This window comes from Penicillium samsonianum, assembly GCF_028829775.1.
Source record: "Penicillium samsonianum strain IBT 33392 chromosome Unknown utg000007l_segment0_segment0, whole genome shotgun sequence".
Lineage (NCBI taxonomy): Eukaryota > Fungi > Ascomycota > Eurotiomycetes > Eurotiales > Aspergillaceae > Penicillium > Penicillium samsonianum.
Window position 1 is genome coordinate 1,094,258 of NW_026643265.1, and position 16,033 is coordinate 1,110,290.

At 48.7% G+C, this 16,033-nt stretch overlaps 5 protein-coding genes across 5 annotated transcripts; 3 read left to right on the forward strand and 2 right to left on the reverse strand.

Annotated features, from left to right (window-relative positions):
• Window positions 1-2,164: 2,164 nt before the first annotated feature.
• Window positions 2,165-6,102, forward strand: N7471_011244 (uncharacterized protein; the record flags this gene model as incomplete). The annotated part of the gene is made up of 12 exons (XM_057283963.1): window positions 2,165-2,417; window positions 2,605-2,724; window positions 2,775-2,791; window positions 2,858-3,153; window positions 3,205-3,385; window positions 3,449-3,623; window positions 3,673-3,729; window positions 3,791-4,004; window positions 4,075-4,121; window positions 4,175-5,227; window positions 5,295-5,464; window positions 5,524-6,102. 12 exons carry the CDS (start codon window positions 2,165-2,167, stop codon window positions 6,100-6,102), a joined length of 3,162 nt encoding a protein of 1,053 aa, XP_057130229.1.
• Window positions 6,103-6,783: 681 nt separating this feature from the next.
• On the reverse strand, window positions 6,784-8,601 carry N7471_011245 (ribosomal RNA-processing protein RRP9; the record flags this gene model as incomplete). Its single annotated transcript, XM_057283964.1, has 1 exon — window positions 6,784-8,601. One exon carries the CDS (start codon window positions 8,599-8,601, stop codon window positions 6,784-6,786), a length of 1,818 nt encoding a protein of 605 aa, XP_057130230.1.
• Window positions 8,602-8,653: 52 nt separating this feature from the next.
• Window positions 8,654-9,728, forward strand: pre1 (proteasome core particle subunit beta 4; the record flags this gene model as incomplete). Its single annotated transcript, XM_057283965.1, has 5 exons — window positions 8,654-8,883; window positions 8,935-9,092; window positions 9,147-9,396; window positions 9,470-9,593; window positions 9,651-9,728. The coding sequence occupies 5 exons, from the start codon at window positions 8,654-8,656 to the stop codon at window positions 9,726-9,728; spliced, it is 840 nt and encodes a 279-aa protein (XP_057130231.1).
• A 330-nt stretch (window positions 9,729-10,058) lies between these two features.
• On the forward strand, window positions 10,059-11,950 carry N7471_011247 (ubiquitin carboxyl-terminal hydrolase family protein; the record flags this gene model as incomplete). The annotated part of the gene is made up of 2 exons (XM_057283966.1): window positions 10,059-10,722; window positions 10,785-11,950. 2 exons carry the CDS (start codon window positions 10,059-10,061, stop codon window positions 11,948-11,950), a joined length of 1,830 nt encoding a protein of 609 aa, XP_057130232.1.
• Window positions 11,951-12,569: 619 nt separating this feature from the next.
• On the reverse strand, window positions 12,570-15,817 carry N7471_011248 (uncharacterized protein). The gene is made up of 4 exons (XM_057283967.1): window positions 15,666-15,817; window positions 15,056-15,412; window positions 14,758-14,993; window positions 12,570-14,703 (listed from the first exon to the last, which is right to left on the reverse strand). The coding sequence occupies exons 1-4, from the start codon at window positions 15,699-15,701 to the stop codon at window positions 12,786-12,788; spliced, it is 2,547 nt and encodes an 848-aa protein (XP_057130233.1). The 5' UTR covers window positions 15,702-15,817; the 3' UTR covers window positions 12,570-12,785.
• Between the last annotated feature and the right edge of the window lie 216 nt (window positions 15,818-16,033).

The window sequence follows — 16,033 nt, forward strand, 5'->3', positions numbered from 1 at the left end:
TACTCCGGTCGTCCCAGTAAAGGTAGGAGTTCGTCACTTGAGCGTAAAATTTACTGTTAATCTGGTATTGACGTTGGCGGGGGAGTTGACTCACTGTCGATGTCACCTTCAGGGTCACCCCTGACGAGCCAAGCATCACTGCAGTAGATCTCCAGGTCTGGGAGCGAATCGATGTTTTGAAGTTTACTTCTGATCGTTTCCGCAAGACCTGAATTCCTTTAGTCATTTCCATTTCTTTTTTGGCTCACTTTTTAGAAGGACGTACTCAAGATTGTGTTTGCCCTAGCAATGCTCTCGGCATTTTTATCGCTTCCGGTTCCATATTCAAGCTTGCCAAATATCGATTCAAAGGTGTAAAACGTAGATTGTAACAGCTGTCCGTAGCTGCCAATGTGGTTTGGCGGATCGTGAAGGAAAGTTACGAGAAGGCTTGTTCGAGAGATGGTAGTCGTCAACTAATTCATGAAGATCAATACGCTGAATCACCATGTTTTTCGAAGGGGTAGAATGATACCATGTTTTTCATTTCCTCAAAGGTACCGCGAATAGTTGACTGTGCGCTATTGTCGCAGAAATATGCCTTTGCTCTTTTGCTGAGGCCGCCATGGCTGTGGAAGGGGTCATGGGAATGTCCTTGAGGAGCGGCAGCTACTAGTCCAATGTTGACAAAAGCTGCCGCTGCCCCAAAGGCTCGCAAAAAACAAGTGAGACGCATTGCTTATGCAGCAGTAAGCAAACAGATCGTCAAGAGTATGTCCTCAGACAGGACTTGGTGAATAGAAAATGGAAACTTTTCAGCAAGTATATGGATTTGGGCTTATAATACGGAATACGGATGCTATGGTTCCACAACCACACTACCTAGACCCTTCATCGCTCTCTGTTCCGCACTTGGACACCACTGGGACCCTGTGGTCCAGAATGAAAACCCTGCAGCCACTAAGGAATAGCTGAAGTTGATTCAATCAGGTTAATTTGTTACGAATTCTCGGCTAATCCTCTATCTTCTCAGAAACAAATTGGGGCCGGGCTGAAATGAAGCTATTTTAGTGCCGTTTCGTATCCAACACTAATGCAAAGCGTCAGCGCTAGATCGTTGACCAAAGTTTACGGAAATTGTAGATAGGTTAGTCTCTGAGCTAGTGTCCACATACGCAGAGCGATGTGGAGACTCGGCATCGGTAGGCTTGAATCGAGGCTTGATTGTTCCTAACAAGTGGAGCCAACCAGGTTGTAAAACGCTTGTTCCTGAACGCACAGATGCACACGTTCGAACCCAAAATAATTCTCGATTAGTATGCAAACATGTCCTAAAGCTCTGTACCTGACTTAAACCATGCGATGTGAAATAATTGAGAGCGGAGCTCAATTTGGTTTCACACCTCGGAAACTTGAATTGTTGTTGGTCTACTATTTGGGGGTTACGAGTTTGTGCTACTAACTATGGACTCTGCGATGATAAGGGAATCACACTAAGGAGGGGTGTGATGCATGTTACTAGCGTATGTTGTAGTACGTTAAACGTACTACATATTAGTGTCAGGGGCAAACCCGAGAAGAATTTTATCGTTTGGGGGCCATGAGTGATCGATCGTACTCAACTAAACATACATGTTTTCCAATCAATTAACTATTAACTGGTACTTCTCTATCCCAAACATTGAAAAAGAAATCGAACGCAGACGCAAAGTCCTTCCCCGTGCTAGAAGGCATGGATAACTGGGGGGAAAAAAGATATTCAACTTTGGATATTCACTCGCAGTAAACACGAAATTGCTTGAATATAGACAGTCAACTTCTTCACAGATAGTTGTGAGATAGCGTTGGTTTTACTAATTGATAACTACTTTTTCTACAAGCGAGATTACCGCTAGAGACCTTATTCTGAGATTTATCTTCTGAAACTTTCAAAATGTCAAAATCCTCGTGAGATTCTCTGACATTGGTAGACTAAGCTTAGCCGACTCATATTAGCGCGATCCACAGAGGTATTATCCCGGAGATGGGGCCGCATTAAGCGATTGAACAAGTTTATGTGGACCTATGGAAGCACGGATCGCCCTATTTTGTTGGAAGGGACTCTTCTACTTCGCCACTGTTCAAAAGGTACAAATGCTTCCTCTCCCTAGAAAGCTTTGCGAGATCATCTGTCGATATTTTCGCAATGCGGAGCCTTCTTAAGTTGACGGCTGCTCTGCAGTTCTTGTCTGTCCTTTCAAGAGTTCAGGCAGACGATGTCCCCTGCTCTAAAGATGAACCCTGCAAAGAAGGATGTTGCTCAAGTGTCTCCCAGGTTTGCGGATACGGTCCGGATTACTGTGGAAGTACTTGCATTCAAGCTGGCAGCTTGAATAACACATGCACACATCTGGCCGAGTGTAATCCTGGTGGTTATCCAGGTTGGGGAGAAACTTGGGGTAATTATTATTCCCAAAACCCAGCAATTCATTGTGGCCAGTAGCTTACCAGACCAATCAACCAGCCTCCAATTACTCAATTTCGCAGTCCTGTCCACTGAATGTCTGCTGCAGTCAATTTGGCTACTGTGAGGAAATCCCGGTGATTCTATCCAAAAGTGATTCATTACTGACTTCTGAATTATAGGTGGAACCTCCTCTGATTTCTGTGGCACTGCCACTTGGGACGCGCCATCATGCTTTAACACTACATCCACGCGGCGAATCGGCTACTATGAAGCTTTCAATCTTGATCATTCCTGCAATAGTGAGTCCTCACCTGATCTTTGGAACAATTTATACTAATCGTCGCTCAAGCCATGACACCGGAAGAAGTATGACCTACTGCGGAGGCTGTCCTTCATTAGATCTCACATGGACATTTGTTAACCTACTTCTAGATTCCTGTCGGGGGCTACACACACTTGATCTTCTCCTTCCTGTACATTGAACCTGACACCTATGAGATCACTCCCATGGAGTCGAATCAAACGGATCTCTACGCTCGATTCACTGCCCTGAAAGATTACGATGTCGAAACCTGGATCTCCATCGGTGGATGGGCTATGAACGATCCAGGAGAGTACTCTAACGTCTTCTCCAAGCTTGCTGCATCGACATCGGCCCAAACTAAATTCCTGAGCTCTCTGACATCCTTCTTGAAGGAGTACGGATTTGATGGTGTTGACATTGACTGGTGCGTAATGGACTCTTTGGTTGGGGATGCATGTTATTGACTCGACCAAAGGGAATATCCTGGCGCAGCGGATCGATATGGTACTGATGCTGATTTCGACAATTTTGTGTCATTCCTCAAGAACGTGCGATCGTCACTAGGAGATGATTATGGCCTGTCGATCACCCTCCCCAGCTCTTATTGGTATCTCCAATACTTTGACATCGTCAATCTTGTCAAATATGTCGACTGGGTATGTCTTTGTTTATCATGAACCTTTCTCTTGAGTGCTCTGCTCGATTCTAATGGGTCCCAGTTCAATTTCATGGCCTACGACATCTATGGTACATGGGATGCTACGATTTCCTCCATTGGCAGTAGAGTGTATGCCAGCACCAACATGACCATGATTGAGTCTGGTCTCAAGCTTTTGTGGCATAACAATATTGAGGCTAGTAAAGTGAACCTTGGCCTTGGTCTCTATGGACGCAGTATGTTTTCTTGTTGTCTATCATTTGATAACCATTTTAACACGATCAGGCTATACCCTTGAGGACTCATCGTGTACAGAGCCCGGATGCGCATTCACGACAGGAGGTAAACTTGGGCTCAAAAATTGCAAAATCCCTTCGTCCTGAAAATGCTAATCTTCGAAAAGGCAATCCTGGTCCTTGCTCTCAGGCTGAGGGTCTGCTTTCATACGACGAAATCATGGATATCATAGACGATCCATCGAGAAACCCAACTGTCTGGCTGGACTCCGAGGCAGCTGTCAAGATTGCTGTCTTTGATGACGACCAATGGGTTGCCTATGATGATGCCGAAACCCTTCAAATGAAATTGGACTTTGCCAACTCGGAGTGCATGGGCGGGTATGCTGCTTTCTTGAAAATGAAGTATTCGCATATGATATTGTCGCTAATCTTGATTAATTGATGATAGTGTTGCAGCCTGGGCTGTTGATGAGGATGGAAAGGGTGATCTTGCTGGTATGATCATAAGCGATTTGCTTCCTGATGCAACCGTCACTAATGTTTTACAGAAAGTATCTCGAACTCCACTAACCTGTTTCCCGCGGGAGGAAGTGGAAAGCTTTATGTCTCGCCCGACATTTGGGAAGATGAATCGCCCGAGATATCCTGCGAGGCTCCCTGCACTTTCATTCTCCCGCCCTTCCAGCTGGCCGAACCAGCCACTGTCAGCTGGCCAGCAATGACTACTTCGGTCCTTGTCAGCACAAATGGCGGTATTTCTACATCGACAACGACCATATCGATTCCTGCGTTTGAGGTCTCAGAAATTCCTTTCTGGCCGGTGACCATTGCTTCTAATAACACAGCTGGTGCCTTGGTGCCCGTCCAGAGCGTAGCGCCGCCGTCTATGGTGCTTACATTCCCAGGAAGCGTAGCTCCGTTCCCTGTTGCTACCTCTAACTATACCAGCATTGCAGAGAGCCAGATGTCTTCCCTGGGTGCCAATGGTGGTTCCGGTTCTACGGCAACCATTACCAGCCCTGCCACTACTGCTGCCACCTCGACTTCGACTTCGACTACGGTGACAACCCCATCCCCCATTGCAGCAAATATGGCCAGTGGCTGCACAAAGTTCTACAAGATCCAAAGTGGTGACTCTTGCTGGAGTGTTGAGAATGATAACGATATTGATGCTTCGGACTTTGAAGCTTGGAATCCGGATGTCGGAACCGATTGTGCTAGTGGTGTTTGGATCGACTACTACTACTGCATTGGTCACTCGTCTTCGTCTTCCTCTTCTGGGGGATCTGGAGGATCTACTTCAACTGGAAGCAGTCCCACCCCTGTCTTCTACTCCACATCACACTCTGTTGTCATTCAGCCAGAGGCAACACATACCACGATTCCTCCAACCAAGTCTATTCCTTCTATCAATGTCGAGACGGGAAAGCCTAAAGGCTCCACGTCTAGTGACGGTGACTGCGTTGGATGTGGTACCCTGGATTGCTCGCTTTTTGGTTGCGATGGGAAATGTGGTATATTCGGCTGTGACGGAGGCTGTGGTTTTTCATGGTGTGGAGGTGGGTGTGGTCTGGATTACTGCGGACCTGGCTGTGGTACTGGTGAGTCTTGACTTCCATCTATGAGTCTTTCCAAGAGCAAACTTATGCTAACTTTCTGTGTGTTCAGGTGACTGCGTTGTCTCAGGTGGTGGAGGTGGTGGTGGCAGTACCGGCTCCATCGGAATTGAGTCCGGGGACGGCGAAGAGTGCGACGAGATGAAGACGGCCGATGTCTGTACCGCATTCGTCAAAAGTTTCTCTTCCTCCGGAATGGCCTCTTCGTCAACTACAACCACAGTGGGTGATAATGACCAATTGAATGTTCCTTCAATATATGCTAACGCCTCACTCACTAGACTGAATGTGCCACTACTGAGGGATGCTCAGTTACTGCATCTACCACAACAACCACAATCAGTACGACAGGAACTTACTCTACCGGTACAATCAGCTTCATGGACTCGGAGACAACAATTGCGGCATCCGTCCTGTCTTCCATCTCGAGTAGCATTCTCAGCCAGCGAAGTGTTTGGGACGCTACACGCTGGTCTGGGTACACTATCACCGCCACCTCAACCTCAGCAAGTGCGACCTCTACACCCACTGGATTCCAGATTGTGACGGATGCTCGAGCATATTCGAACTACGAGTATCTATTCATGGCCATCGTCTCTGACGGCCTGGATAATCCTGTCGTCGTCAACGACACTCTAACATATGACAAGACTCTCACGACTGAAAATAGCGAGACCACATTCTGCGGCCAGACCTCTACGTTTGAGCAGACGGACTCCGGTGAGGTGACTGGTTACAGTGGTGATAACAAGTATTCTTGTGTGAATGTCACGGACTCGTCACCGTACACCATAGACGATGATGGTCACGAATCCACAATAACGCCTAGGTGGAACTGTCTCACTGACATCTGTTTATAAAAGTCGACGCTGTTGGGCGCAAGTGGAGCAAGAAAGTTTGCTAGATTGAGTCAAATTTCGTGGATCCTGTCTTTAGGACTCGCAATATGGCCTAAATTTCATTTGAAGTCTATACAAAACACAGTCTCATTCAAGTCACTTATACCAAAGAAATGAAGCCTACGTACGGCCCTTGAGTAATAGGCTTCAAGACATCTATAATTAGGATTTGCTTGCCTTCTTCCAGTACTAATCTACTACTGGTAAGAAAGCTTTTGAAGATCAATGCAGAGAGATCACTTGCTGAACATGTATGGATATCTACCCCTGGCTATCACTTCACTTGATATAAGTATCAAGGCAAGTCAAATGTAGGCAAGCAACTACCGATACGAGAAACGGCGGTTCAACCATGGCGCTTGAAGTATTCTTGACCTCCGTCAAATTACTATGTAATCTATTAGACAAACCATGGATACATACTAAAAGGGCAGAAAGCGGTGAATCTGGTACTGTCGGATGGGACAATGCTGCTTGAAATAGGGATATGATTGAATACTTCAATGCACCGAAGAAATCCGGTAAATATGCAAAAATGGTAAAATACACAGATGTGACTCCAAATACACCTGACCCCGAGCAACGCTCCCCATTTTACTCGGTCAATGACCAAGATCGAGACAAGAAGATTATGAACAAAATTTATACATCAGCCTTCACAGTGTCATTAGTAGCAAACGGAACTTCGAAGACAACAGCACCATTGCGGCCTCCCGAAGTAGCGCCCTCATGGAAATTGTTGGTGAAGCACTTCCAGCGAGCCAATCGGTGCTCCTTGCCGACAGCGGCGATGATGGACAAACCACGAGGTTCATGCTCGGTATCAGACTTTTTTGATTCAGCGCCAGGCATATCAGATTCAGGGCGTCGTTCGAAGACCGCGATGTCATTGATCACACCCTTAATCAAAGGCTCTGGCTCTTTTTGTTCAGCTGCAGGGGTGGCATCAAGAGCAAGAGTCTGTTTGAGTTGCTGCGAGGGCGTGTCTGGTGCCGTCACAGTACTAGGTAAGCCTGCACCGATGGGACCCAGAGCGATAAGTGTCTTTTTATCTTCTGAGACGCGCCATGCGCGGATGAAACCGTCCCAGCTGCCACTGAGGACAACGTCGGTACCCGGTAGAGTAGCGAGTGCGGTGATCCAGCGAGGCATGGGCCGCATGTGGCGCGTGTTGTGGGCGGCTGTCGCCTCGTCTGCCTCGGGAGATAACACATCCAGAGGAGGGATAGGGTCCAAGCCATGAGCAAGACGGACGGTGTAGAGGGGCTTCTTCTTGTGAACCGACCAAAGGCAGAGGGAGCCGGAATCTGAGCCAGTGACGAAGTGGGTGGGGGGAAGAGGGGCAATGCAGTCGATGTTGCTCTCGTGGTAAGGGGCATTTCTGGAGGCACCGCCACGGAACACGAGCTGTGTTTCCTCGACAACCTTCCACATGCGGGCGGTGCGATCCCGAGCACCAACACTGACACATTCGTCAATGGTCATGGCAGCAACGCCGGTGACATGATCCTGATGACCGAAGAGTGTTTCGACATAAGCGTGGCCCGCTCCACTGATGGACCATGTCTTAATTGTACGGTCGTACGAGCCGGAGAACAGCTGCTCTCCGGAACTCATCGCTGAGATATGGCGTGCAAAAGACAAGCTGCAAACCGAGTCTCTGTGGTGCAAGAAGGTCTTGCTTGGCGTCAAAGTCTCTGCGTCCCAGATGATAAGCTTATTGTCCGTTCCACCGGTGGCCACGAATTTTCCAGAAGGCGAGACAGCAACAGATATGATGCTTCCTGTATGACCTTGATCCTCGCCTGATTCGCCAACTTTGCGCATACCACGAGCGTACTTCACACGCTTGGGCTTCTTGCGCTGGGGACGCGGAGCCCGCTTGGAAGTATCATTATCGCCGTTCAATTCTGTAGAGCCTGGTACACTGGGTGTAGCCAATTCCCACTTGGTCAAAGTTTTATCCTTGGAAACAATGTAGACAAATGGCGGGTGGACTGCAATGGCAGTGTTTGACTGGGTATCTGAGCGGAAAAAGGAATAGGGCGCCGTGGGAACGGATAGTTTCGCAGCGATTTGACGGAACGTCCGTCCTTTGAATTCATCGACATCCTTCTTCAATCGCTCCGCAATCAAGTCTCGGTCGATATCTGCAGCATCAAAACCGGCTTCGTCGACCTCTTCTTGAATGTTACCCAGGTAGCGTTCAGCGAGTTTCAATCTTCGATCCGCCGCGGTTTCGCCATCTTCGGAGTCCGATCCATTTTCGTCGCCTGACTCTGCCGTATCTATTGCGGCATCTTCATCCAAGTCACTGCCTGAGATCGATTCTTCTCTTTCTTTGGTGCGTCGACCGTCGGTTTTGGCATCTACGCCTCGCTTTTTCGATCCTGGGGCTCCGGCGCGGTCGTCTCTCTTCCTCTTGCGTTGGGAATTGGGTACAGTGAAAAAGGACGACATGGCGACGTTTTGTCAAGCCTGTCGGTTCTTGATCTCTGTATAAAGAAATCGAATGTATGGCGTTCTCGAAAGACTCGGACTGCGGAGATCAAAACTTCAACTTTTTTTTGGCAGAAAAAAAAGCGCTAAGCGGCGGCTGACTCAGCAGGTAGCTGACCTCACGGGAGCTCCAGGCGTCAAGCTCACCGCGCGGTCCTCCTCACTTGACCACTACTCCCCTTCGTCTTCTCTGGTCATCTACTTGCTTGTTATTTTTTTATTTATCTCTCATACCGCAAACATGTAAGTCCATGGTACTCTCGTCGATACAGATGGTCACTAACAGTTTGCTAGGGAGGTTCTTTTGGGTATCGCCGGCAAGGACTTCGTCATTCTTGCTGCATCCAAGGCCGCAATGAGAGGCCCGACAGTTCTCAAGGCTGAAGATGATAAGACACGACAGTTGAACAAGCACACATTGATGGCCTTCTCTGGCGAGTCTGGAGATACCGGTATGTAGCTCCTCCAATGCGACAAACAAGATGCTAATGAGATACCTATGTTAGTTCAATTTGCCGAATACATCCAAGCCAACGCTGCACTCTACAGCATGCGTAACGACACCGAGCTCAGCCCCTCCGCCGTTGCCAATTTCGTTCGGGGAGAATTGGCGCGCAGCTTGCGGTCACGGAGTCCCTACACAGTAAACCTGCTGCTAGGTGGTATAGATCCGGTCTCTGAGAAGCCTCACCTGTATTGGGTTGATTATCTAGCGTCGCTGGCGCCCCTACCATATGCTGCTCATGGCTATGCTCAGTATGTTTCATGGCCCGTCATGACGGACGATACGAAATTCCAGGCGAGAGATAACTGATGCTGACTCTGCTAGATACTACTGCCTCTCTATCCTTGACAAACACCACCATCCCGACTGCTCTCTCGAGGAGGGCCTTGCGCTCCTCACCCTGTGCACAGACGAGCTGAAGCGCAGACTACCCATTGACTACAAAGGGGTAAGTTCTTTAGGAAGCCGTCTTCAGATGCCGTTATGCTGACACAATTTTCCACAGATGCTAGTGAAGGTCGTGACAAAGGATGGCGTGCAAGAAATCCCCGTGGATAACGATAAGGTGGTCCACAGTGCTTGAAGGTCAACATACCACGGCGTTTGTTGTATCACATCTTATGACGTTTTTCTTTGATTCCGAGATAGTCGAACGGTCGGCATGATTTAGGCTGTAGCAACCTTGGAAGTCAAGTAAGGAGTAGATTCCTAGATAGTCTTGAATAAATAATAGGCAAATACAGCCCTATAAGCTCACCGCTCGAAATGAACAGCACTTTGTATATAGAACGTACACCGCTTGGCATTGGCCTGACCGTGGGCGTTTGACTTGTTTGCAACTGAGTCGCATCCCGAGCTCTCAGAAAGTCAAGAACTCCGGGATCACCAACTTTTCGATGCAATCCATCTCACAATGTCGAAAAGACACGCAGAGCTTCCCTTGGAGGAAAACTTCTCTAGCTCACCTGTATCGAAAAAGGCGCGCGTTGAGGACGACAATGATCGCGATTCTCGCGACGGCGCATTGCCCGCATACCGAACGAGCGCCGCAGAGTTGGGACAGGATGATCGCGATGATGTGGATGTCCTAGGAGCAGCTGAATTGGAAGGAGAGGAGCTAGAGGAGGGCGAACAAGATCCCTCTGGACTCTCGTATATTGACGAAGATGCACCTGCACTCAGCGCTCCGAAGCGGCAAATCGCTCCCATGGAAGGCTACGGCGACCTGTACCTCGACACGATCAACCGCGAAATCCTAGATTTCGATTTCGAGAAGCTGTGCTCCATCAGTCTGTCGAACATCAATGTGTACGCATGCCTCGTCTGCGGTAAATACTTCCAGGGCCGTGGTCCGAAATCGCATGCATATTTTCACGCCCTTGAAGTTGGGCACCACGTCTTCATCAACATTGGCACGAAGAAGGTATATGTCTTGCCTGAAGGATATGAAGTCAATAACAAGAGTTTGGAGGATATCAAGTATGTGGTTGATCCACACTACACAAAAAACCAAGTGGTCAAGCTCGATAGGGAAGTGCATGATGCCTGGGACCTTTCTGGGTCGAGGTACAGACCAGGTAAGAGCTTGTAACATGATAAGATCGAAAGGCTTTTTTTAGCTAATTGTTTTCCTTTCCAGGGTTTGTCGGCATGAACAACATCAAGGCAAACGACTACGTCAATGTAGTAGCTCAACTACTGGCACATGTTTTGCCAATTCGCAATTTCTTCCTCCTCCACGAGTTCCCTACGCCCGGCACACCAGAGATAATTCTTCGTTTCAGCACGCTGGTGCGCAAGCTATGGAACCCTAAGGCGTTCCGGTCACATGTGTCTCCGCACGAGCTACTACAGGAGATTGCCGTACGATCCTCGAAACGGTTCACTCTTACGAACCAGGCAGATCCCGTGGACTTCTTGTCTTGGTTCCTAAACTGCCTGCATCTCGCCTTAGGGGGGTCCAAGAAACCCTCACCAACACCAACAAGTGTTGTTCACGCAGCGTTTCAGGGCCGTGTACGGATCGAAAGCCAAGCTATCACCGCTCACTCCGACACGCAAAATGCCCGTTTGGTATTCACTGAATCTGGCACAATCAACAGCCAGGTTACTCCTTTCCTCATCCTCACACTGGATCTACCCCCCACACCCCTCTTCCAATCTGCCAATCGGGAGTCGAGTATCCCACAGGTTCCCTTGACTACCCTCTTGAACAAATATAACGGCTACACGGCGTCGGAGAAACTGGCCCACCGTGTCCGACACCGTCTCCTCCACCCTCTTCCTCCCTACCTTTTCTTCCATATCAAGCGCTTCAGTAAGAACCGCTTTGTCTCTGAGCGAAACCCAACCATCGTCACCTTCCCCTCTCCGCACTCCTTGGATATGTCCCCCTATGTCGAGCCAAATCCCAATATTTGCTCACCCGGCGAGCCAATCCTCTACGATCTTGTCGCAAACATCATCCTCGACCCCGCTATCGCTGCGCCCGGTGCAATGGATGATGCTGTGGATAAGGGTGTCAATGCTGCGTCAGGAGCCGGCGGTTCCTCCAGCGGAGCAGGTGGCGGCAGTGAGAAGGTGTCATGGCTTGTCCAACTTCATGATAAAGCCATGGAGGCCGAGAACGCTCGCGCCAAAAAAGGCGGTTCTACAGAGAAGCAGCAGCAAGGCCCAGAATGGCTTGAGATTCAGGATTTGTTTGTCAAGCGCGCGGAAAGCGAGACGCTGTTCACTCGTGAGGGATATCTTATGGTCTGGGAGCGACGCAAGGTGCCAGGGAACAAAGGAAAGGGACGTGCATGATCTGAGTGGGCTTGGGCTTGGAAGTTGCTATTGTCTTCTACGTTTTTACATGTATCTTTGAGAGCCAATGCAATGTACCATCAAATAATGACGAAATTATGTTTTTGTTTTTGTTTTTCAATATGTACGGTAAAACAGATGCAAATGCTGCATCAGAAGAGGAAAGATGGAGAAAGACAACACCTGCCATGTCTTACAGTCTTACTACTAGGATCTATGAAAGGGGAAACGACTACCAACGTACCTGTCGTCGCCTATATCTATGAATGGATCACACCTCCAGGGCTGGGCAATAATATAATATGCTAGATGTGTAAATGCAACTCTGGTCAAAAGCTGGACCGGGAAACTGAGATTTTCTTTTCATCCAGGCAAGCGTGGCCGAGTGGTTAACGTAAGATTTTCTCCCGTAGTACCCTTGTTTCATCCTCGACCCAATCACTAACAAATCAACAGGCGCTGTGTTAAGTTATTATTCACAAATAACAAATCCGCAGTGAATTTATTCGCGCGCGTTCGGCCGCTTGCAATTTATTTTTACTTTTTGGTCATTCGTCTGAGTAAGACTGGTAGTCAGTCGATTCGAAAGAATCTATACAGTAAAGGAGGAAGGGGGGAATCGGAAGGAAATAAAAATCAATTTTCATACTAAACTATGTACTCCGTACCTTCCAAGGTTAAACCCCCACGCTTTTTTTAGGACCAAACAGCCCTGGAGGTCTATGATAGATATTGGCAAGGCCAGAATAACTTAGCAACCTTGGAAGTGTGAACGCTAATCCTCAGATGAAAAGGCACTTGCCGAATAAGATCAACCACCCATATATTTTATTCATCACAAGGTTCCCCAGCCACAGAAGTTCCTCCCTATCCTCATCGTCGAGCCGACCAGGAACCCCCAAATCCCGGCTCTCATCGCAACTTGCATTCCTCTCATGAGGAGGAGTCGGCAGGAATAGGCCCATATGTCTGGCCAAGTTCTTCCGCCAAACCAAAGACCCAACGGATGGACATCTGAGAGACGGGTAACGGAGGAAGGGTGTGATATAATCCAGGATCTGGTCAATGAGCGAAGGTAGAGTGCTTCAAGCGGGGCGAGCATGATGCCGCTGATTGCAGCAGCGAGATGAGATGCGAGGGAGTCCACTGGGTATGCCGAAAGAAGGGTGACCCGGTGGACTTGCGCCAATGGGTTTGTCATTTGTCCGGGAATCAGAGAAGAGGGTAGAATTGGCTGGACGAGGGTATCGGATTGGGTTTCTTCATTATGGTCTGTATCTGCGACAGGGTTTGATTCATTGGGGGGCTCTTCGTCATTTGGTTCTTCCACGCCATCTGGGAGAATGTTGGGAACGATGGGCCCTAGCGCTTCCTCGATTGACTCTAAAGTTGGAGCGTCGGTGGCTTGAGTTTCTGGGGCTGGAATTTGAGGGTCTAATTCAGGGGCACCCAAGTCTTGTGGGGTAGTGTTGGATGGCCCGGCAGTGATACTTGAGAGGCCGTCCGTATCTGCTGCCGCTAGGGGCTGCTGGGCCTGGCGTTCGGCCTGACTTAAGATCAGAGCCTCGAGGAACTCGGCTATGGATCGTCTGTCCATGGCGTCTGGATTTGTATTGGGTCCTGACACATCATTGCGTGCCGGTGCATTCAGCTGGGTAGGATTTGAAGCGTGGAGCTGCGGGTGGCGGTTCCGATTGCCCATCAACTCAAGTTGCATCGTGATAACGTCGGGGCTTTGGTGAATCAAGGATGCTCTTACGCGAGGCGACGTAGGAGGCGATGTCGCTGGTGATGATGGGCGAGAAAACAGAGTATTAGATCGCGAGCTCTGTCGATCTATATCAAAATCCTCACCGTTTTCCAAAGGGGCTGTTTGGTCCTGCGGGGTTGAAGTGGCCGAGATACGACTCGTCCGTCCAGCAGTAGCTATCTCGGAGAAATAGTCATTGCTCATTTCCCCAGGCGATTGAGACATACGATTTTCATTTGTAAGGACCTGATTCAACCCAATAACTGATTCTGCCTGAGTCAAATGCGTGGGTCGACTTGCTTCCTGCGGCCGCGGTCGTGCTCGTGATGCAAGAGCGGCAACCTGGGCTGAGGGAGTGATCCCCGGCGGTCTAGGCACAGGACCATTTGGCCCTTCTTCGGCAACAAGGTTTTCTTGGGCTCCGTCAAGTTCATTTTGCAACAACTCAATCGAATGGCGTAGATTTTCAATCCTCTCGTCTCTAAAGGACTGGAGAGCTTGCTGCTCTAGGGATTGGTTCGATCTCGATCCAAAAAGCGATGATACCCATCTTCGAAAAATGGCCAGTTCGAACTTGATGTCTTCGAATAGCGTGAGCTTGCCGCGGTGTAACTCTTCGTCTGATCTGCGGCCCAGGGTGGGCACTACCCACTCTATCAGGTTTTCTTCAAAGGCAACGCGGACTGAAAGTTCATCAGGAAGAGCTGGCTTTGGAAGGTGTCGTCTGATCAACCGATAGATACGCTCTTCAAGCTCTGGTCGCAGGTAGTAGCCATAGAGGAACACTAAAGCGCCAGGGGAGATCAACAATTCCACGAGCGAGGTCCCCAGTGAGTGAGGGGAGAAATCAGTGGGCAAGGGTGGCAGCTGTAGCAAAGATTCGCTGCTGAAGGGAAGCAGAAGTTGCAAGCCGGGAATGCCATATGGAGACACAAGGGAAAGAGATTGGAGTGTGGAGTACATGTAGAACTCCATAGACAACATGAGCACAGAATTTCTCGCCCTTTATTCATAATTAGTTGTCTTGTCTATTTGAACGGACAAAGAATATACTCACGCCGTATATAAAAGCCCGAAAAGAGAACGAACACCGAGTGAGTCGCCTGTCAAAGTCTGGGCGTAGTCCCGGAGAGAGACAAACACCCGTTTTAGCGGGGTTTCACGAGCTATCGCCAACCCACTGGACATTGCCCAGGCAGGAATTCCCGAAAAATAAAAGTTAAGAATCCCTGCGGTATCTCTCTCAGACTGTACGACACTGATTAATGCGGAATGGGCATAATGCCGGTAAGTCTAAACACCAAGTCTCGAATGTCAGCCCTATCAACATCTATACTAGTCGGTAGTGCATTTACCTGTACTCGACCGGTGACTGAAGAGGTCCACCAGGTACCGAAGAAGATGAACAGTTGATCGAGAGTTGTTATGACCAGTCCGAAGTCATTTTCACTCGCAATCTGGTTGACCTTTTGCTGTTCATTCGGGATACTAGAGTTTCGGTCTTCTCCACTGACGACAATTCCCATTGTCGAAAGAATGTCATTCTTTGCTCTTCGGAGGTCTTTCCCGAGGATTCTGGACTCGGGATTAACAGGGTGCCCTCGAGTATCATATTGCTGCATATAATTGTCTGCATGGACGTTGGAGATCCGTCGGACTGGACTGGAGGGGTCAACTGCCGCATTGTCGGGAGCTTCGTATGGGGACCGGCCCTTGAAATCAGTCAATATGATGTACAATCCGAGTTATAACTACGCTCAATTAAGCATGTATGGCAAGACGCGTTTGGGATGGGTTTGTATATCAGGGTAGAAACAATGAGACAGGGCCAGGTGGTGACTGCTTCAGTTTCAGAAGACTTTAGGCTTCTCGAGATAAAGTATGATATACTGTCACAGCCCATAGACCCAAGATTTCTCAACTGCAAACAGAGGGGAAGTTCGCGCATAAAAAGGTGAAGCTTACCAAAGCGAGCCGGTTCAAATAAGCCTGTCGACCCATATCGCGCAAGGTCACTGGGCTAATAGTGTAGCCACATCGCCTCCTAGTACACCATTAGTACAGAACCTGCTAGAACCCGTAGTTTCAAAAGTAACAAGCGATGAAGCATAATCAGACGAAAGCCGGGTGGTTGAAGGTACACATGTGGTTAGTTATGCGGCGATACTTGGCCTGAGGCAGAAGCCATATCTTATCATCAAGCAAACAGTGCAAACATCAAAAAAAGTTGCCCGCTCGAGCTGCCGTTTTTTGCGATCGTTCAATCTCTACGGCTCTTCGACTGGCCAATGGCGTGCTAAATTCTACTTTTTTACGCCGAGATATTATAGAGT